This window comes from Arachis ipaensis, chromosome B2 (assembly GCF_059453495.1).
Source record: "Arachis ipaensis isolate K30076 ecotype BB chromosome B2, ASM5945349v1, whole genome shotgun sequence".
In the NCBI taxonomy this organism is placed as follows: Eukaryota; Viridiplantae; Streptophyta; class Magnoliopsida; order Fabales; family Fabaceae; genus Arachis; species Arachis ipaensis.
This window is the reverse complement of record NC_142437.1, coordinates 101,545,133-101,566,879: the sequence shown is the minus strand read 5'-3', so window position 1 is coordinate 101,566,879 and position 21,747 is coordinate 101,545,133. Positions and strand designations below refer to the sequence as shown.

At 32.9% G+C, this 21,747-nt stretch overlaps 3 protein-coding genes across 3 annotated transcripts; 1 reads left to right on the top strand and 2 right to left on the bottom strand.

Annotated features, from left to right (window-relative positions):
• The first annotated feature begins 703 nt into the window (after positions 1-703).
• Positions 704-4,088, top strand: LOC107625581 (NAD(P)-binding Rossmann-fold superfamily protein). Its single transcript, XM_016328257.3, has 7 exons — positions 704-897; positions 1,152-1,423; positions 1,978-2,014; positions 2,118-2,215; positions 2,352-2,413; positions 3,162-3,285; positions 3,734-4,088. Exons 1-7 carry the CDS (start codon positions 843-845, stop codon positions 3,851-3,853), a joined length of 768 nt encoding a protein of 255 aa, XP_016183743.1. The 5' UTR covers positions 704-842; the 3' UTR covers positions 3,854-4,088.
• Positions 4,089-14,505: 10,417 nt separating this feature from the next.
• LOC107627531 (uncharacterized) lies at positions 14,506-15,915 on the bottom strand. Its single transcript, XM_016330363.1, has one exon. The coding sequence runs from the start codon at positions 15,913-15,915 to the stop codon at positions 14,506-14,508; it is 1,410 nt and encodes a 469-aa protein (XP_016185849.1).
• A 41-nt stretch (positions 15,916-15,956) lies between these two features.
• LOC148575035 (uncharacterized) lies at positions 15,957-17,816 on the bottom strand. The gene is made up of 2 exons (XM_088506023.1): positions 16,526-17,816; positions 15,957-16,363 (listed from the first exon to the last, which is right to left on the bottom strand). Exons 1-2 carry the CDS (start codon positions 17,814-17,816, stop codon positions 15,957-15,959), a joined length of 1,698 nt encoding a protein of 565 aa, XP_088362149.1.
• Between the last annotated feature and the right edge of the window lie 3,931 nt (positions 17,817-21,747).

Sequence of the window (21,747 nt, the reverse complement as noted above, 5' to 3'; positions counted from 1 at the left end):
TTTGATATTCTCTAGAAATCTCGCTTGATTTCTAAGAACTTCTGATATTTTTGCACGTCATTAGAGTAAGATAACAATAATTATCCTTTCGCTCTTAATTAAATAAATGCTTTTTTTTTTCACTCAAATTAAAAAATAAAATAAAATAAAATATATTAGAGTTATAAAAATAAAAAATTATTTTGTAATTTTTAATAGTACTAATAAAATTAATAATGATAGGAATACAATAACAAAAAATAAACATACTAACTATATATCAAAATTAGTTGTTATTATAAAATATATATTAAAAATAAATTAATCAATATATATTTATACATAAATACATAATAATAATTTTAATATATAAATAATATTTTTAAATAAATAATTACTTTATTTAATTCTATAATTTTATATATCTAATATATATAATTATATATTTATTATATCTAAAATTATTCATTTATTTTCACAATAATAAAAAAATAAATACATTAAAAAAAAGTAGTTATAATTCCGGACTCCCAAACATTTTTCAATAAGATAATAATTCTGTAGTTACCATACTAATTAGGTGATTGTTACGAGATATTTAAAAAATAATATTTAATTTATTAAAAAATAAATAATATTAATATTTAATATAAGAATATAAAAATAATTAATTTTAAATATTAAAAATTTATCAAAAAAATAAATTAGATAAAAATTAGACACTAAATTATATCTGCAAGAAAATTCACCTACTAATTAAATGCTCTGACAACTTCTTGAACCAACTACCGAGCCAGACAAAGGAGCAAAGCAGAACATAAAAAGAGTGGCATCTGCATTGCACGCTGTAATAACAACAAACCATGGCTGCTTCTTCCCCAATTACTGTGCTTGTTACTGGAGCTGGCGGTCGCACAGGTTCTCTCTCTCGGCCCTTCCCTTTCTTTGATCAATGTCAATTTGATTGGAGTTGATAAAATTCATGACTGGGTTTGGAGTTGAGACTCTAGAATGTGGTAGAGCTATATGAAAAGTGTGTTATTTGTTTTTGATAGTGTCCATTAGAACCATGGAGTTGAAGGCTTAATGTTTAACTATTATATTGTATTGGACCAAAATAATTGTTATATGATATTATATTGTATTGAATCACCATATGTTTAATTTTTCAGGCCAAATTGTGTATAGGAAATTAAAAGAAAAGCCAAACCAATTTGTTGCCAGAGGTTTGGTTAGAACTGAAGAAAGCAAACAGAAAATTGGTGGTGATGATGATGTTTTTGTAGGGGATATAAGAGATGCTGCAAGTATTGTTCCTGCAATTCAAGGTATAGATTCTCTGATAATCCTCACAAGCGCCGTGCCGCTTATGAAGCCCGGGTTTGATCCAACCAAAGGTCAAAGGCCTGAGTTCTATTTCGATGACGGCGCATATCCTGAACAGGTGCCCACACTTTCTATTGGAGTAGAGACATCAAAATAGTCCGACACTTTTGGAAATGACCAATTTGGCCTCTGAATTTACAAGTCCTGAATCTCCTTCGTCCCTAATTCAATTGCTGTTAACACCATTCTCACATGGAGCCTTAAAGTGTTAGATGCCATCCCAACAAAAAGGTGACATGTCTAAGACTTCAATGTGATTAAATAGGTGTTCCAAATTACTTAATTGACTCGTTTTAGTCTCTCCACAATTAACAAAATGAGTCCAATTAACTAGTTTAGGACATGTAACACTGGGATGCCAAGCTGACATTTTAATGCTCCATATCAGCAATGTGTTAATATGACAATTGAATTAGGGACGAAAGAGATTTACAATTTGTAAATTTTGGGACCAATTTGGTAACTTTAGAAGTCACTACTATTTTGATGAGTGCCGGAAATTTCAGAGGCCAAATTAGGAATTATCTTCTTCCTTTTGCGTGTGTGGTTAAATACATTGTTTAGGTTGATCTCATTCTTGCTAACATTGTGGTGTACTCTTTCATGTATTAGGTTGATTGGATTGGGCAGAAAAATCAAATAGATGCTGGTGACATTTCATACCCTTCTTTCTATTAGTCATAAATCATAGTTCTAAATTTTGATTGCATTCTTGCTTATGGTGTTAACTTTGTGTTATCTTTTTGCAACAGCTAAGGCGGCAGGAGTGAAGCATATTGTGTTGGTGGGGTCTATGGGCGGTACGAACCCTAACCATCCTTTGAACAGCTTGGGCAATGGGAATATATTGGTTAGTCATATTTTCACTACTCATCTTAGAGTTCTTCATTTTGAAGCAGAATGCAAGTTTGGTTAAAGTTAGAGCATTTTTGTTCTTTGATTTCCCCCTTCGATTGAAAGAATAGAGATTATGATGTTGATCACAGGTATGGAAAAGAAAGGCCGAGCAGTATTTGGCTGATTCCGGTGTTCCATACACAATCATAAGGTATACCCAATTTCTTGTTAAAAGAACTTCTCTAACACAGATTTTCATGAAAAAGAAAGCAAATATTGATATGAGATTATGAGTAATGTTAGGGAATCAAGTCTAGTATGAAGTCCACTAAAGATGAAGTCAACATTATAGTAGGTTGGCAAAACAAGTCTAGTATGAAGTCCACCAAAGACGAGCTTTAGTTGAGTTTGGATTTAGAGATGTTTTTCCTAGTTGGGTTTCGGATGTTCTTGTTTTTAAGAGTTTCAAATATATTTTTTTTCTTTATGTTAAATGTCAGTTACAGTTGGCTCCCAAGACTTTCTCTATTGATATTTCTAGTTGTTTAAACAATTATTATAACCTTCTAATGTTGTGTGAATTTTTATATTTTTTGTGTGCTGCTATGTTTTCAATATTAAAGCATTTTGTGTTTTATACAGCAACAATTCATAGAAGTGTGCCATTTCTAAAAATAATCACATCTGATTTTATAGATAGTACACTATATTTTCCCAGCTTCTTGTTCTCTACATACTATTTTTAGTAAATGAGTGAGGATTAAATGGCACCTGTATCAATTTAAGCAAAATTATGCAGCCCGTATCTCTTTTTATGTATATATTTTGAGCATGCTTGTCTTGAAATATCAGCATACTTGATGCCAATGCATATGCAGTGGCTATCTTATGAGTTTGATGTGAGATTGTGCTTCCTTTCTTAATTTCTTAACACCCTATTCTTAACTATGCTGAGTCAGGGCTGGTGGCTTGCTCGATAAGGATGGAGGTCTTCGGGAGCTGATTGTTGGGAAAGACGACGAGCTCCTCCAGACTGAAACCAAAACCATACCTAGAGCTGATGTTGCAGAAGTCTGTATTCAGGTAAATTTTTTCACTAACTATTTACAACAGCCAACAAATGATAGTTGGTTCAAATGGCTTATCATTTCTTTTTCTGAAGCATTGTTTTGGATTTAAATTCATGAATATGATGAACCAAACTTAATAATATTCACTTCAAGCCAAACTAATCAAAGGTTAATTCCATTTTATCCTATTAAATCAACCCTCTTAATCCTAGTTCCGTTGAAAATTTGTAAATTGACTCCGAATTTTCCCAAATGTGCAAATGGTCGTGTTAGCAACTTTCCATCAATTGTTAAGAAAGTTTAAGGTTTCAAAGTTATCTATTTAAAAATGTTCAAGAGGGTGTTTATATGCACCTAACCCAAGTTAAAAATGCATATTCTGTAAAGTTTAATTATATAATACAATAGACTTAGAATCCTGGTAATTTGGATAGCAGTTCTTGATTCAGTTGGTTTAACAGGCAGTAAATTATGAGGAGGCTAAGTTCAAGGCGTTTGACTTGGCATCAAAGCCTGAGGGAGTAGCTGCACCAACCAAGGACTTCAAGGCTTTGTTTTCTCGGATCACTACTCGTTTTTAAACTTTGAATGATGTTATTACTATACCATCAAGATGATAAATGCATTTAACTTTTACCTTGCTTACATATTAGGAGGATAATTAGTAGGGTAATTGAGTGGGCATATCTTTGCTCGTACTTATTATACCTAAAGTCATTAGTGTTATGCTCTCTGAAGCAAATTACTATATGATCTTCAAAGGTGAGTAATTCATACGCTGTATCAATTCCATCGAGAATAATTTGTGTTTTTTAACTCCCTGTTTTGTTGAAACAAATTCCTTTAATTGCATTTATATTGTCTCAACTAGTCACCAAAAAAAAAAATATATATTGTCTCAACTAGACCATAGCCGAACTACAGCTGAACCTCACCACCGCTGGCAATCCGGTGCAGGTCCAGAGCCAGTCAGGCGGTTACCTCGTCTTGTAGATCACTACCAAACTAGTGTGTCTGTATTTCTTCATCTTTACATTAATGTTTTTGTATCTGTTGTTCCAAGATCTTTACTAGATTCTACCTCCTATTGTTTTTCTTGAAAAATTTTAGGGTTAACCACAAAAATGTCCCGAATTATTCGAACGCTGACAAAAATATACCCAAATTTTATTATCGACAAAAATGCTCTTAAATAATTTAAAAAACGCAACAAAAATGCGGAACAGTAAATATATATTTTCAAAAAATACCTTAGAGATTGAATTTTGATGTAATTTTTTCTAAGCATTATTAAAAAAATAAAATATTATTATTCTTAAATTTGGTAATTTTTTCCTAAGTATATATTTTTTTTGTGATTTTTTAAAAGTATTATGGGTTGTTAACAAAAAAATTATAAAAAATTATATACTTAATAAAAAATCACCAAAATTTAAGGATAATAATATCTCATTTTTCTAATCATTCTTGTAAAAAATTATATCAAAATTTAATCTCTAATATATTTTTTGAGAAATACATATTTAATGTTAGATAATCTAGCAAAAAAACTAACATTAAATATGTATTTCTCAAAAAATATATTAGAGATTGAATTTTGATGTGATTTTTTACAAACATGATTAGAAAAATGAGATATTATTATTCTTAAAATTTGGTAATTTTTTGTTAAGTATATATTTTTTTGTGATTTTTTAAAAGTATTATTGGTTGTTAACAAAAAAAATTATAAAAAATATATACTTAACAAAAAATTACAAATTTTAAGAATAATAATATCTCATTTTTATAATCATGCTTGCAAAAAATTACATGAAAATTAAATCTCTAAAACATTTTTTATTTTTTGAAAATATATATTTACTATTGGATATTTTTGTTGTGTTTTTAAATTATTTAAAGACATTTTTATCGATAATAAAATTCGGGGTATTTTTGTCAGCGTCCGAATAATTTGAGAATGTTTTTAGTGGTTAACCCAAAATTTTATTCAAAACTAGTGTTTTTGTCTGTTACGAGAATATAACTAATATTTTGAAATTACGTTCATTTTGTGTTGACATTATAATAAATTGACGTTATAAATTATAGAAAAAAAAATTATAGAATCATTATTTTTACAAAAAAATCATAGGGAATAAAAGTTCTCGTCAGCTAAGAAAACTAGAGTCTCTGTAGATTAAAAAATTTAAATAAGTTCTTTAGTTATTATTTTTATGTGGAGTTTAATTTTTTATTAATAATTAATTGTAATATTTTATTATCTAAAATTTAAAAGAATTTAATGTGTATATTTTGACATTTAATTTGATTAGGTGTTAAGTTTGCTTCATAAATAAAAATAATTTGTATACTTATTATTTGAAAATAATATTTTTCTATTTATATAAAAATATAATTAAATATTAGTATAAAAAATTATCTTGATAATTATATGTAATAAATATTTGAAAAAAGAGAAGTAAAATATACATTAGAAAGTTAAGTGGTAAAAATTTAAAACTAAATGAAAAAACTAAAAATGTATAATAATAATAATAATAATAATAATAACAATAATAATAATAATATATTTTTATGTGAATAATATGTCAGAATTATTTTTAATTATAATTAATTATAAATTTAATATATTTTTTATAATTTTATGAATTTATTTAAATTAATTTTATTCTTTGTAGAGAGAGAGAGAGAGATTGTTAATTTTAAAGAAAAAGATTTTATTTTAATTGTAATAAAAGATATCTTGTGACACATTTTGATTTGTCAAATTAGTAATATAAAATATAAATTATAAATTATATATATAATGAAAATGATAAAGAAAAGTAGAAAAAGGGGAGAGATAGATAAGGGAATTGTTAGGAGGAATCAATAAGTAGTTAGCTGGTAGAAATTAGTATTGCAACTCTATTAAGTTAAGTTGTTAAGGCAGTTACAGCTGTCATGAGTTGGCATCAGCTAGTAATAACTCTCACTATATAAATTGTACACAGCAGTTCAGTTCAATAGTAATAATAATGCATCTCTCTCATTTTCTAATTTATAATTTTCTCAATGACCTTCAACAACTTTCACTATATAAATTGTACACTGCATTTCAGTTCAATAGTAATAATAATGCATCTCTCATTTTTTAATCTAGAACTTTCTCAATGTTCCCTCTCTCTCTCTCCCTCCCTCCCTCCCTCCCTCCCTTTCTCTCTCTTATCTCATTTAGATCTCTAATACCTTTCATGGTATTAGAGTATCAGGTTCTGATCCATGACAGATGCTAATGTTACTATAGCTTCAACAGCAACAACAGTGTGCTCATCCATCAACACAATCACTCTGAAACTAGACGAAAACAATTTCGTTCCATGGAAGTGCCAAATGCTTGCATTCATCAAGTCGAACAGCCTCAAAGATCACTTGAATCAGAAAAAAATTTCATATAAGACTGAGGAGGACAGAATCGCAGACAACGGAACTCAAGAATTTTCAGCGTTGGAGTAGGACGATCAATTCCTTGTTTCATGGTTATTTGCCTCGGTTGATCCATCGTTCACAAGTCGACTGACAAATTGTGAGTATTCTTGTGAGATCTGGAACAAACTCGAAGAGTATTTGGCCAAGAAGTTAAAATCAAAGATGAAGCAACTAAAATCACAAATCAAAATGGTAAAATTGCAAGGATCTGCAACTGAATATATGTCCAAGCTTAAGAAAATAAAAAATGCTCTTTCTGCACTAGGATCTCCACTCTCAAATGAGAAATTTGTTGATGCGGTCACTCAGGAGATGAAAGAGGACTACAATATTTTTATCACAATGATTTTAGCAAAATCTGACACTGTCACAGAAAGTGAAATTGAAGCACAATTTCTAAGTCAAGAGGGGTTGATTGAACAATTAAAAAAATTTGAATTAGGCACAATCCAGATAAACCTAACTCAAGGAAGAGAAGGTAACTCTTCATAAGAACAAAGTCTGCACTATCAAGGCAAAGGTCCACCAATGCAGTAACTCAATAATCAGTATCACAATCAGCATTTCTACTCTGACAACTACAATTAGCAAGGATTTCAAGGTAGAGGTCAAATCTTCCAGGGTTTTAGAGGATAATTTAGAGGTAGAGGAACCTACAAAGGTGGCAAATCTGATTTTCAGCAAAATTTAATAATGTGTTAACTTTGTGCAAAACCTGGCCACATTGTGTGGGAGTGTTACCATCATTTCAATGCAAGCTATCCAAATGATGCAGTTACAGGCACACATCCATTACTTCCTTCACAAGCATTTCATTAGCCTCAGCTACCACAGCAGGCCATGCACTCTTGGCTGTAGCACCACCTTCCCTTCCCTTGATAGATAAAATTTGGTACCTGGACACAGGCGCGTCACATCACCTAACATTTAATGGAAACAATTTGATTACAGGATGACCATTTTTAGTATTGGCAAAACTGCTCTATTCTTAGAAATCAAACCTCAGCCTATTTTAAACTGCTAAATCTACTTCATGTTCACTTAATCTCTAAGAACCTTATTAGTGTGGCAAAATTTGTCTTAGACAACCAATGTTCTTTGAATTCTGGCTATTTAACTGCTTTGTCAAATTTCAGGAGACAAGGGAGACACTCTTCCAAGGCTTTCTAGGCATGGATTATATCATTTTGATGCTATTGGAGTAATGACAAAGGCTGCCCAGACTAGCACTACATCACAAATAAAGAATATGAGCTACAATAATAGGTCTAGTGCATCCAACTTTATTCATCTAGTCTCCACTAACCAAAGTACAATATTGATGACCAAGAATTCGATTTTTCACATTCGGTCCAAGCATTTCGAAATTAATCTACACTTTGTGAAAAATAGAGTGGTGTAGCAGCTTACATATATAGTACATATAATATCACAGGATCAACTTTTTGATATACTTACCAAGACATTTCCTCAAGCAACGTTTCATGGCTTTAGAGCAAAGCTTTGAATGGTAGACACAAACCCCACACACTAAGTCAAGGGAGGATGTTAAAGAAGAAACACTAAGGAAGTACCATCCTTTAGGTTAAGGGAGGATGTTAGGAGGAATCAACAAGTAGTTAACTGATAGAGATTAGTGTTGTAATTCTGTTAAATTGAGCTGTGATAAGGTAGCACCAGTTAGTAACAACTCTCACTATATAAATTGTACACTACATACAATTTAGTTCAATAGTAATAATAATGCATCTCTCTCATGTTCTAATTTAGAACTCTCTCTCTCTCTCTCTCTCTCCTTTTAAGAATGGAGGAAGAGAGTTTATTAATTTTGCTCTCTCTCTCTCTCTCTCCTTTTAAGAATGGAGGAAGAGAGTTTATTAATTTTGAAAAAAAATATTTCATCTTAATTTTAATAAGTATTATATGACACATTTGGTTGCTAAATTAGTAATATAATATAGTTATATTTTAATTTTAATTGTAATTAAAGAATATTATGTTACATATTTTAATTCGTAATTAGTCATTGATAATCAGGGACGGACATAAGAGGGGGCGAGTGGCGGCCTCGCCCCTCCCCCCAATTTTTTTTAATAGTAATAAGTTATTATGTATAATTTAATTTTGTTTAAAAAAATACTTAATATTTAGTCTAATATAAATAAAAGTTCAGTCTAATTTAAATATTAATAATTTTTAATATTTAAAAAATAAGTAACAATATTAAAAAAATCTAAAAAAGATATTATTACTAATATTTTTTAATTAAATAAAAATTTTTAAATCTCATAAAGTGAATTCTTTTTCTCTTTGTGGCCATTTTTTTTATTCGTTTGATATTAATTCTTTCTGTTTCAACTGCTACAATTAAGAGATCTTTTTCAATTATGAATATTGTGAAAAATAACTTAGAAACAAAATAAAAGATGAATTTCTTGCTAATTGTCTTTTAATTATATTGAAAAGAAAATTGTTGAAAATTTTGACACAAATTCTATTATCAGTGAATTTTATGATACGAAGAATCGACCACTTCATTAGTAAAAAGTATACACATATTTTTTTTTCTTTAAAATATATTCTCTATCCGTATATTTTTATAATACATCTTATATTATATAATTTTTTTTACATAATTTTTAATATTATATGTGTTATTGACCCCTCCCATAATATCATTTCTGGAACCGTCCCTGTTGATAATAATATATAACAGAAATAGAGTGAGTGAAAAATAAGAAAGATAAAAAAAAGAGAGAGAGAATAAAAAAATTCTTTAATTTAAAAAAAATGATTTTAATTATAATAAAAAAATAACATTCGATAAATTTTGATCGTAAAAAAAATAATAAATAATAGATTTAATATAGGTTAATTAATCTATGTCGACTTCTCGAGACATGTCTATCTCTTGGTTATCATTCCTTTTCAATATAAGACAGAAAAATGCTAGGCTAGAATAATGTGACATCACTTATATAGTATAAACCGTTGAGATGAGAACGTTCTATTACTATATTTTACATATCTAACTACCATCATATATTTTGATTAATTTTTTTGGAAATTCCAATGTATAGACAAATACAATAATGTTATTTGATCTATGTAAACAAATCCATCTAATAGGATAATGTTTTGTTAAGATTAAGGTAAGATAAGGTAATTTAGTAATGATCTAAACAAACAGTCATTTACTCAAAACACTAGCATGCAATCATTTACATACTCGGCATGAAAAATTGGCCAACAATTGATAGATGAACCAACAAGAGTAATTATGTGCTAGTTATATGTAACTCTTCTAGAAATTTGTGCATGCCGCTGACATCGATGGAACCTATCACTATTATAAAAATGAGATTTAGCCATCAAATTTTAACTACGAACATTAAATCGTGATAAAAATAAATAAGTGTGTCTTTTATTTATTACAAAGAGTAAAGTATTGTTTTTGTCCCAAACGTTTGGGGTAAGTTTTATTTTTGTCCTTAACGTTTAAATCGTCCTATTTGTATCCTTAACGTTTATAAAAGTGATTCAATATTATCCTACTATCAATTATACTAACAAATCAGATTATATTTTTCAATTATTCTCACTTGAATGTATTTATTCTCAATTAGGTCTCACTTGGATGTGTTCGATTTTAATATTATACCCACTATTTATGTTTAGATTCAATTATATACCTAGAAAAGTAAATTATGTAAATGTTGTAGGAATTAGTTTCAACATTTGATGAGCTATTTTTCGGAGTAGATCATCAATTCTATCCCAAACATTTGTATTCTAACTTCAAGAAGAGATTTTTAAAACTCAAACTAAAGTGCTCATGATATGTAATTGACGGCAGGATAACATTGAATCACTTTTACAAACATTAGGGATACAAATAGGACGATTTAAATGTTAGGGACACAAATAAGATTTACTCCAAACGTTGGAGACAAAAACAATACTTTACTCTTTTACAAAATATTATAACAGTGACTAAAATTTAACATTTTTTCACAAACAGTATTTTCCGTAGCCTTTGCTACATCGCCTTAATAATAAAAGGTAGAAATCTCTTCAAACTAATTAGCGAAGCACTTAGGTTTGGTTTGTTAAAATTTTTCGCAGAGAATTTATACTTTTTAAAAGCACAAATACCTTGTTTTGTGTTTGGTAAATTAAAAGTTCATGTGTTTATGTTTAGGGATGTTGGTGGTGCGGTTTGAATCGGTTTTAAGTAAAAAATTTATCCGATCTGAACACTAATTTTATTTGCGGTACGGTTTGGATTGGATTGGATTTGCGGTTTTATAAATTAAAAAAATAAATATATATAACAAGTCCCAACATCAAATTTTAAATAACCAAAACATAATAAGTTTCAACAATATCTTAAAAAACTAGCAATAACATAACATTAGAAATAAAAATATATGCTAGTTAAAATAAATAAATAAAAATTATTTTGAACATAAAATATTTATTAATAATAATACATGAATAAAATAAAAATGTCTAACAAATTGAACATATTATAAGTAAAATTGTAAATATAATAAAAATTAATAATATTATAGCATATTGTGCGGTTTGGATTGGATTGGATCGGTTTTGAAAAGTATATTCGAAATTCGATCTGATCCATGCGGTTTGCAAAAAATAGAATACAATCAAATCCAAATTAATGCGGTTTTAATCAATTTTTGATTTGGATTAGATTGGATAAGCAGTTTAATTTGGATCGGTTTAGATTTGAACACCCATACTTATGCTTGCAGCTTTTAAAAGTTAGGGGTGTTTTTAAAAACATCTAAGAAAAATTTTTTTAAAGTTGACTTGTATTTATTAAAATTAAAAAGTCTAATATAATCTTATATAATAACAAATATTCAAAATTATCCTTATTAGTTATTAGCACAAAAAAAATAATTGTTCTTTATTATATATATATGTCTATTATAGTCTTTTTTTACTTTTATAAGCTATTTTATCAATCACAATTATGGTGTTTGTGCTTATCGAAAGCTATTTTTAGTTTTTTTTTTTTTTTTTAGATGACAAGGGGGGCAAACACCCCAAAAAGAAAACTAACTAGAACCCCTTAAAATTGGAGAACCAGACAAGTCACGCATAATCATCATAGCTGTATCTGGGGGAGCAACGTCAAATAGATGAAGGCCAAAGGGAAGATCATGGCCCTTCTTGGCAAGATTGTCGGCAGCAAAATTTGCTTCTCGAAGACAGTGAGACCAAGAGATATGTGGCACACGGCTGGCAAGGACAACAATGTCGTCAAGAAGCGGGGCACATGGGTGGGATGAATTATGTCCTTTCTTAATGAAGTTAACAGCAGCAATAGAATCAGACTCAACAACTAAGGAACTAATATTGTTGGCCACAGCAATTTGTAGACCGCGAACAATGCCCCATAGCTCAGCGTGCATAATAGAACAGCTTCCTAGATTACAGGTAAAATCTTTAATAAAGTGACCAAGATGATTCCTGAAAATACCTCCACAAGCCGCACTGCTACTCTGAGAAAGGCAAGATCCATCCACGTTGAGTTTGGTAACATTCTCCAACGGAGGTTGCCAAGTAATGAAACGTTCTTCAGTGATCCGAGGTGCACAGTTAAGAAGGTCAGACCTCGAGACTTTGATAATCTCATCAAACCGAGCTTTAACTTGATCCTTCTTACATGGGGAGATGTCATGTCGCCTTCGAAGATGAATTTGTTTTTGAAGAACCAAATGGAGGAGATGATAACACCAAAGAGGCAGCACCACTCATCATTTGACGTAAGGTTCTGGAGAAGCCAATCATGCAGATCAAGAAGAAAGAAGTTGTTTATGCCTGCTGCACGGATGAATGGGAGCCAGATGCCCACAGCAAATGGGCAGTCTCGGAGGACGTGTAGAGTAGTCTCATCGGTACATGAGCATCTTGGACAAGTTGCCTGAAGGGTGAGATGTCTTTTCCTTCTTTCCACGTTGGTGAGGATAGCATTGTGAGACACTAGCCAAAGAAAGATCCGAATGCGTTCTGGTCCTTTCCAGTGCCAGATCACGCTGTGTAATTTGCTAGCGATGCCTTCTTCTCCATTCAGCTTTTGGTATGTTGATTTAAGATCGAAAGAGCCGTTAGACGAAGGGTTCCAGGCAATTTGGTCTTCTTGCTTCCAAGGGGAGGGCGGGGAAATAGGAACAATCTTCTGGATAATCTCATCAGGCAGCCAAGTAGCGAGCCTATCATAATCCCAGCTACCTGAAATAGTTAAAAAATTCATAAGTTTGTCTTCCAAATTAATAGGCATACAAACCTGATTTGCATATGGCGCAAGAGAGCCAATATTTGGCACCCAATTATCGTTCCAAAAATTAATTTTGGAACCATCCCCAATACGCCAAATGTAGTTTTGCTGGACATTATCCCAAGACTTGCGTATGCCCTTCCAAAGATTTGATTCATTCATCCTCCTTTCCACCTTAGGAATAATATCGGTACCACAACCATATTTAGAGCGAAGGATTCTGGCCCACAGAGAGTCTCTTTTTTCAACAAGACCCCATCCAGCTTTAGTCATGAAGGCACAATTCATTTTTTCCGAGTGGCGAATCCCGAGTCCTCCCAGTTTTTTTTGGGAGCAGACTTTGTCCCAGTTAATAAGATGGATTTTCCTGGAGTTTTCTGAGTCCCCCCAAAGAAAGTTCCTGCATTTACGATCAATCAAATTACAAGTAGATGAAGGAAGTAAAGCAGATTGCATAGTATAATAAGGAATAGAAGATAGAACAGATTTTACCAGGGTACATCTCCCTACCAGGAAGAGAGAGGAAGCTTTCCAGCAATTTAGTCTGGAGTTGATCTTGTTGATAATATCACCATATGTATTATTAGAGACTTTTGAATGAAGGAGAGGGACACCCAAATACTTCCCAAGGTTATCAGTTCTGGAAAAATGAAGAAAGTTACTGATTTCATATCTAACATTGTGACCCACATTTCTAGAGAAGAAAATTCTAGTTTTCTCTTGGCTGATTTTTTGACCGGAGCTAACACAAAAAGCTTCCAAGCACCTATTGATAATATCGGCTTGCTCCAAATTCGCTTCTGCAAATAGAATGAGGTCATCAGTGAAGCAGAGATGAGAAATATTAGGAGCATCCCTTTTTAAGACAGATGGGTTCCAAAACCCATGCTGAACAGCTGCGCCGATGAGCTGAGACAAGCGCTTAATGCATAAAACAAAGATATACGGAGAAATGGGATCGCCTTGTCGAATTCCTCTAGTGGGCGTGAATTTGTCTAGCTCTTCTCCATTCCATAAAACTCTCATCTTAGCAGAGAAAATACAATAGTAAATCGAATGAATAATATGCTGAGGCAACCCAATGTCGGAGAGAGTATCGTAGATAAAACTCCACTTGAGTCTGTCATAGGCTTTTTCAAGGTCAATTTTGATAGCCATCCACCCTTTCGACCCCTTTTTGCTTCTCATAGAATGAATAATCTCCTGAGTAATAAATATATTATCCGTACTGTGCCTCCCGGGTACAAAACTGCACTGAGTGGGAGCAACTAATTTTTCCATGACTTTTCTTAGCCGATTAGCAAGAATTTTGTTAACAACTTTGTAGGATACGTTGCAAAGGCTAATAGGGCGCATTTGCTTGAGGCTCGTCACCTACTCTGTTTTTGGAATAAGAGTAATAAGGGTCTCATTTAATTCCTCAATTTTTTTCGGGATTAGCAAAAATTTGGTTCACTAAAGAGCACATGTCAGGACCAACACGATCCCACTGGCTTTGGTAGAAGATAGCCTGGAGACCATCCTACACAGAGCCTTAAAGCTCCCAATATGAAAAATAGCTTCATTAATATCCAACTCAGAAATGTTCCTGCCAACACTATACAAATCCTCTGCATTAAGCTGAGGAAAAGCATTATTAAGGACAAAGGGGTGATCGGGAAAAGAATCATTATATAGATCAGCATAAAAAGAAAAAGCCATATTTTCTAGAGCGTTATTATCAGTTATAAGGCTACCATTAGAGTCAAGGAGAGATGTCACCTTGTTTTTTCGACGTTTAATCATAGTTGACCCATGAAAGAACTTTGTGTTGCGATCGCCGAATTCAATCCATTTACACCTGGATTTCTGGTACCAGAGAAGTTCCTCCTGATTGAGCACATTTTTATATTCCTTCCAGAGATCAATTTGGAGCTTCTCAAGAAATTGATTACTGCCCTGAGAAAGGCTTGAAGTTATACCATTCAGTCGTTTGAGAAGAGTTATTTTTCTTTTGAAAATATCTCCAAAAACATCATAATTCCAATTTTTTAGAGAATTTTTGAAGCTTATTATACCATCAGACCAAGAATCCTGCACATTCCAAGAATTCTCAACCATTCTGTGAAAATCAGGGTGAGAAATCCAAGCAGCAACAAAACGGAAAGGTCTTCTGTGTCTATTGTAAGAGGCTTCAGTAGAGAGTTGGAGGCAGATGGCCGTGTGATCAGACTTGAAATTCGGTAAATGCTTAAGGCTAGCTTCGCGGAAGGCCAGCTGCCAGTCAAGGTTACACAGACCACGATCCAATCTCTCGACTAAATCACCCCTTCTCCAAGTGAAAAGCCAGCCCATATAACCTAAATCCACCAATCCACAATCAGAAACGCAACTTTGAAAGTCTGAGAAAGCTCCAGAATTAGCACTACGAGTACCCCCTTGTCTTTCATAATCATGAAGAAGAGCATTAAAATCTCCTAAGATGCACCAAGAAAGATTGATATTGGCTACCAGGGAACGGAGGAAAATCCAAAGGGATCTTCTATTTGGGCGTTGTGGGCTGCCATAAACAGCAGAGAGGAGCCAGGTAGCAGCATTATTACCGGTAAGCCTAAGATGAACAATTTGCTGATTATATTCTAAAATATCAACTTTCCAAGAACCCGAGTCCCATAGGCACCAAATTCCTCCCGAATGACCATTAGCTTCCACAATAAAGGAACTATCAAATCCAATTTTGTCACGAACAGCAGCCCCACGCGAACCACTTATATGAGTTTCAAGAAGAATAATGAAGTTTGCATTATACTCTCTTCTAATATCTCTAATAAGAGTAGGAAAAGTTTTCCCTCCAGCACCTCTACAATTCCAACTTATAATATTCATCACAAAACAAACAGAGAAGGGAGCATCACCAAGGACGAAAATCACGCTGAGGCTTGAGCTTGGGTTCTCAATTCGGACTTATCCGAGGAGTCAACCCCATTATTGGAGTTCTTCCATACAATGAGAGACTTCACATCGTCTGGAGGTCTCCCAACGTTTGCCCCTGACTTGTACCCTAACTCCATTGGCTTTGAAGAGGAACCAGTAGAAGGGGAAGCAATCATATGGTTAGAACGAATTGCATAGTCTTCAAATTGAATCTTTACCTTTTTTGCAGCAACATCAGTTTCGTATTGCTCCCGCCCTAACCGACGCATGTAATTCATAACGACACCCTCTATAGCTTCAACTTCAGGATCCTTAGATTTAGGAGCAGGGGTGGGAACGTTCTTAGGAGTTGCCACCGAAGAGGAGGATGGCTTGGTAGTGACTTTGGGGATGGACTTCACTAATTTCTCATTCTAGGCTAGCCCAACTTTATTAAATAAGAGTTTCTTGCCCATTTGGAGATTTTTGCCAGCACCTTGCTTTAGAACTTTTTTTTGAATGGGCTAGGAGTTTGCTTTCTCTTTTTGGGCCTTATTAGGAGAAGCCCAATTATTGGTAATACTTGGAGATTTGCCTTCTGCATGTGGTTCACCCTCCAACGTGATTAGTGCACTTTCTTCATGTAATGCATTGAATCTTGACCCATGTTCCTTTCCCTGATTAACTTCCTCATTAATAGACCTATGATTATAGAAAGAATCATGTCGTTGATTGCTTCCAGGATTATTCAGATTATTATTGCCATTTTTCCTTCTAAGTGGTCGTTTGACCATCATCCACGGCCCGAAACAAGGAGGATCTTGGTTATTGCTTGAAACGCTTTGATTGTGGGAATCATGAGACTTTCCATTTTGGTCCGCGGAATCAACGTGATTCTGATTATCATAATTGATATTCTCCTCTTCTCCATCAGCATTGACTTGGCTCGCCGGTTCTTCCACCGGAGTTTCATTACAACGATCTAGCCGGTGGCCATATTTTTCACAGGAGAAGCAGATTTGATACAAACCTTCATATTCAATATTTAGGACCTCGCCAAAGACAGAGATTTTGGGAACTAACTGCTTTCTCAGATCAATCTCGACACATATACGTGCAAAATGACCTCTAGAATGAATTAATGTAGTGCGATCGATCTTAAGCATGTGGCCAATAGTTGAAGCCACTCTCCAAAGAAATCTATGGTTATAGAGTTCGATCGGAAGGTTGGGAATACGAATCCAAACAGCAACTTTTCTGACTTCTTTCTCAGAAGATAAAAAGAAGGGTCTCCAACGTTGGACAATAAGATAGTGACCGGCAATCATCCAGGGACCTTCCATAAGGGCATGATTATAGTCACCTTCATCTGCAAAATAAACCAAGAAATAGTCACGATCCATGTCGATAACATTAATCTTACCTTTTTTAGCCCAATCACGTTGGAGGCGTTGCTCCATGAATCCTAAGCCTACTCGTTTGCCCAGAACTTTGACCATGAGAGCAGCACGCCAAGGTTTGCACCATTCATCAAATTCATCTTTGGATATTGGAATATTGGGACATGGATCAAAGGGCTTCTCCACTTGATCATCATTCTCAGTAGTCTTGTACCACTTGTCTTCTGGGTTTGGTTCATCTTCATCGATGGGATCAGCAACAAGGTCGTCACCCTTGACATTGGGTCCAGCAGGTTTGAGTAGGGACTCCTTGTAAGACACTTTGGTTATCATAGGAGTATCTCCATTCTGATGGTTAATATCCATCTCATCACTAGGTCGATTAAGATCAACATGATCTCTTGTTTTGACTTTCTTTGTGCTTCGTTGAACTAAATCTTCTTCTTGACGAGAAACCCTATTAGAGCTTTCCATCGAATTATTTTTAGTTTGATTTTACTAAACACAAGTACTGCAACTTTTAAAAAGTTGACTTTTCAAAAAATAAAAACTTTACCAAACTAAGCCTTAGTGATTTGGTAAGACTTTTTAAAAGCACATATATTTGGTAAATAAAAAAACTAATATACTTGTGCTTGCAGAGGCCTATGGGTGCTTTTGCAAATATCTAAGGAGAGCTTTTTAAAGTTGGTTTGTATTTATGAAAATTAAAAAGTTTAATATAATATCATATATTAATTAATATTTAAATTTAATTCTTATATTAATGTCTATTATAGTATATTTAAATTTTAAAAATTATTTTATACATAGTTATTTATGTTTATTAAAAACTATTTTTAATTTAATTTACTAAACATAGATACTACAATTTTTAAAGAATTATATTTTAAAAGCGAATTTTTGTAAACTATTTTTAAAAAGTAAAAATTTTACCAACTTAAGTTGTGTCAATCTAAAAGTCTAAAGACACTAAAACATTAAACATAAAATTACAACATAACTTAGACTTCAAAGCATAGTTGACAGAATCAAATCAGTGATCAAACCGATTAAACTATTGGTTTATTGGTTCAACCAATGAATCACTAGTTAAACTGGCAGAATCGATCCTACATAAATAAAAAATATAAAATAATAAAAAATTTTAAATTAAAATTTAAAATACATATCTTCACTTATATTTTGAAAACAATCAAGTTTCAACAAATTATAATCAACAAGTTATAATTTGGTTATTATTTAATAACTATATAAAATTCTAGTATTTTTTTATAATAAAAATTTTTTAATTTTATTTTTATATTAAAGTAATTATTTTTTATTTTAATAACTAACTAATTAGTTTATGTTTATTATATTGTTATATTATTGAAAAATAATATTAATAAATATCATATAATCATAAAAAATAAGTATATTATAATTAATTTAAATATAAGTGAGTATAAAATTAAAATAATATCTAAAAAAATTATTGTACGTTTTTATTATATAATAAATAATTAGCATATAAAATAATAAGAAACAACATAGTTTAGTGGCAAAGGCAGCATCTCGTCACAAGGAAGATCTAGATTGGGATAAGTATGGTTTTGGTCCCTAAAGTTTAACGCCAGAATTAAAATCGTCCCTCGTCTAATTTTCGTATTAAAATCGTCCTTAACGTTTTTTTCGTATTAAAATCGTTCTTTTTATTTTTTTTTTGACAAAAATACCCTCACTACTACCAACACAATTACATGCTCCACCACCACCACCACCAACACCAACACCACCGCCACAGCCTCCACCAACAGCACCACCAACACCACCACCAGCACCAGCACCACCACCAACACCACTACCAACGCCGCCGCCGCCGTCCCCCTCCCTGTCTTCCCTTCCCCCATCCCCCTCCCCCTCCCCCTCCCCGTCTTCCCTTCCCCCAACCTCCACCCCCACTCCCGCGTCCCCTCCCCCTCCCCCTCCCCGTCTTCCTTTCCCCCCACCCCCACGTCCCCTCCCCCTCCCCGTCTTCCCTTCCCCCCACCCCCACCTCCACCCCCCATCTCCACCTCCACCAACACCAAGAACACCAAACAACACCAAACCAAGAAGTATTAACAGAAAGCAAGAAAACAAAAAGCAAGAAAGCAGAAGCAGAAAGCGATGCAAAGGAGGAGGCGAGACAGAGACAGAGACGGCGAGGTAGAGGCGGCGAGGCAGAGGCGGAGGCAGACGCGGCGAGGCAGAGGTGGAGGCGAGGTGAGGCAGAGGTGGAGGCAGAGGCGGAGGCAGAGGCGGCGAGGCAGACGCGGCGGTGGGAACAGTCGAGGCGTCAACGACAGCTGCCGTCCCCTTCCCCCCTTTCCCCTTCCGCCCCCCCCCCCCCCCTCTGCCTCTCCCCTTCCCCCTTCCCCCAACCCCGAACCCCATGTCCTTTCCCCTTCCCCTCCAAGCTTCGCCGTCGGCGCCCTCCCCCCTTCCCCCTCCCCCTCCCCCTCCCCTCCCCCTTCGTATACCCTTTGCCTCCCCCCCCCCCAACAAAACGCGATTTCTTTTTTTTATTAAAGTAAGGGTAATTTCGGAATAAATTAAAAAATTTTATTAGAAAGGACGATTTTAAAATGAAATGCAACATTAAGGACGATTTTAAGTCGAAAATTACATCAGAGACGGTTTCGATTCTGACCCTCAACGTTAGGGACCAAAACAGTACTTATCCCATCTAGATTTGAACCACATTTTTATTAATTTTAGAATTTTTTCTTGAGTGATTCAGTTGGACCAATTTTCTACTAATTTTGACCGATTTTGACCAATTCTTACCAATTTTTATCCTTAAGCAATCTTAGAATTAGACTGATTCGGTCAGTTCAACCAAAAACCAATTAACAGAATTCTAACTGGTCCGGTCTAATTTTTACACTATGCTTCAAAATTCCTATAGTTAAATGATCGACTAACAAAATATTCAAATTTATTATAATAAAATAATTAAACCTATATAATAATCTTACTTATAAAAACTTTCTAGTTTTTAGAGTGATTAATTAGACTATTCAAAATGCCTTTTTGAAAGCCAAAATCTATTATATATATATATATATATATATATATATATATATATATATATATTCTTAATTTTATAACCAAAATGTGCTATATGTCACTTTTTTTTTTGCAATTGAAATCAAATCTTTTTCTCAAAAATTAAAGAATTTTACCCTCTTTCCTACTAATTTTACAACCAAATGTGCCACATGTCATTTCCCATTGCAATTAAAAATTTAAAATCAAATATTTCCCTCCAAAATTAAAGAGTTTTTCCCTCATCCTTACTAATTTTATAACCAAAATGTGCCACATATCATTTCCTCATTGCAATTGAAATCAAATATTTTCTTCCAAAATTAAAGAATTTTTCCTTCCTCCATCTTCCTTTATCTATCCCTCTTATTCCTTCAACCATTATATCTCTTTTATATATCATTATCAATAATTAATTACAAAGTTGACAATTAAAATATACAATATGACATTCTTTAATTGTATTAAAATTAAAATTAAAATGTTAAAATTGAAATATAGCTATATTATATATTATATTATATTATATTATATTATATTATATTATATTATATATTGCTATCTAATTTAATAATAAAATGTGTCACATGACATTCTTATTAAACTCGAGAGAAAGTACGTATTTCCCTTCAAAATTAATAAACTCCCTTTCTAAATTCTCTCATCTACCTCTCTCCCTTTTTTCTATTTCTCTCTACCCTTCTCACTCTATATATAATTTATTATCTAATTTAATAACCAAATGTATCACATGATATTTGTAAGACCCCAAGTTTTTAAAAATTAATTTAATAAAATAAAATTTGATTTAGTTATTATTATTATTATTATTATTATTATTATTATTATTATTATTATTATTATTATTATACCTCAGCGAAGCCTTAAGAAAATTAAAACAAAGGAAGCCAAAGGTGGCTTATGCATTACTATATATATATATCATGACATTTAACTTTGCTTTGCTTTGACAAATCATTCTTCCACCAAATAAATATCTTCTCCAATTCATTATGCTAACCGAACTTGTACTTAGGAAGAAAAGAAAGATTGGTGACACCAAATCATCTATTTATCACACACGACCTTAGATCATAACACGTGCCTCCTTTCATTAATTGCACATATTCCTTCTTCATTCACCGAACCTGATAAAGAAAAGAAAAGAAACACCGTGAGAGAGAGAAGAGAACGGAAACCATGGAACCGTGAGTTTCCAACTTCGATTTCTTGAGATCCGTAACTCCAACGAAAAATCTAATCCGGTAAAAGTGTTCGTATCTTCCTCCTCTACGTGTTGGCGTTATTTTTGTCCGGTGAAAGTCGATGGTGA

Excerpts from the sequence above, each read along its gene's own strand:
- LOC107625581 (XM_016328257.3), top strand. The coding sequence starts at position 843 with ATGGCTGCTTCTTCCCCAATTACTGTGCTTGTTACTGGAGCTGGCGGT. Across the intron at positions 898-1,151 it reads TGGAGCTGGCGGTCGCACAG|GCCAAATTGTGTATAGGAAA; the intron begins GTTCTCTCTCTC and ends TTAATTTTTCAG. Across the intron at positions 2,015-2,117 it reads GAAAAATCAAATAGATGCTG|CTAAGGCGGCAGGAGTGAAG; the intron begins GTGACATTTCAT and ends TTTTTGCAACAG.
- LOC107627531 (XM_016330363.1), bottom strand. The coding sequence starts at position 15,915 with ATGAATATTATAAGTTGGAATTGTAGAGGTGCTGGAGGGAAAACTTTT.
- LOC148575035 (XM_088506023.1), bottom strand. The coding sequence starts at position 17,816 with ATGGAAAGCTCTAATAGGGTTTCTCGTCAAGAAGAAGATTTAGTTCAA. Across the intron at positions 16,364-16,525 it reads TGCAGAAGGCAAATCTCCAA|TGAAGTCCATCCCCAAAGTC; the intron begins GTATTACCAATA and ends ATGAGAAATTAG.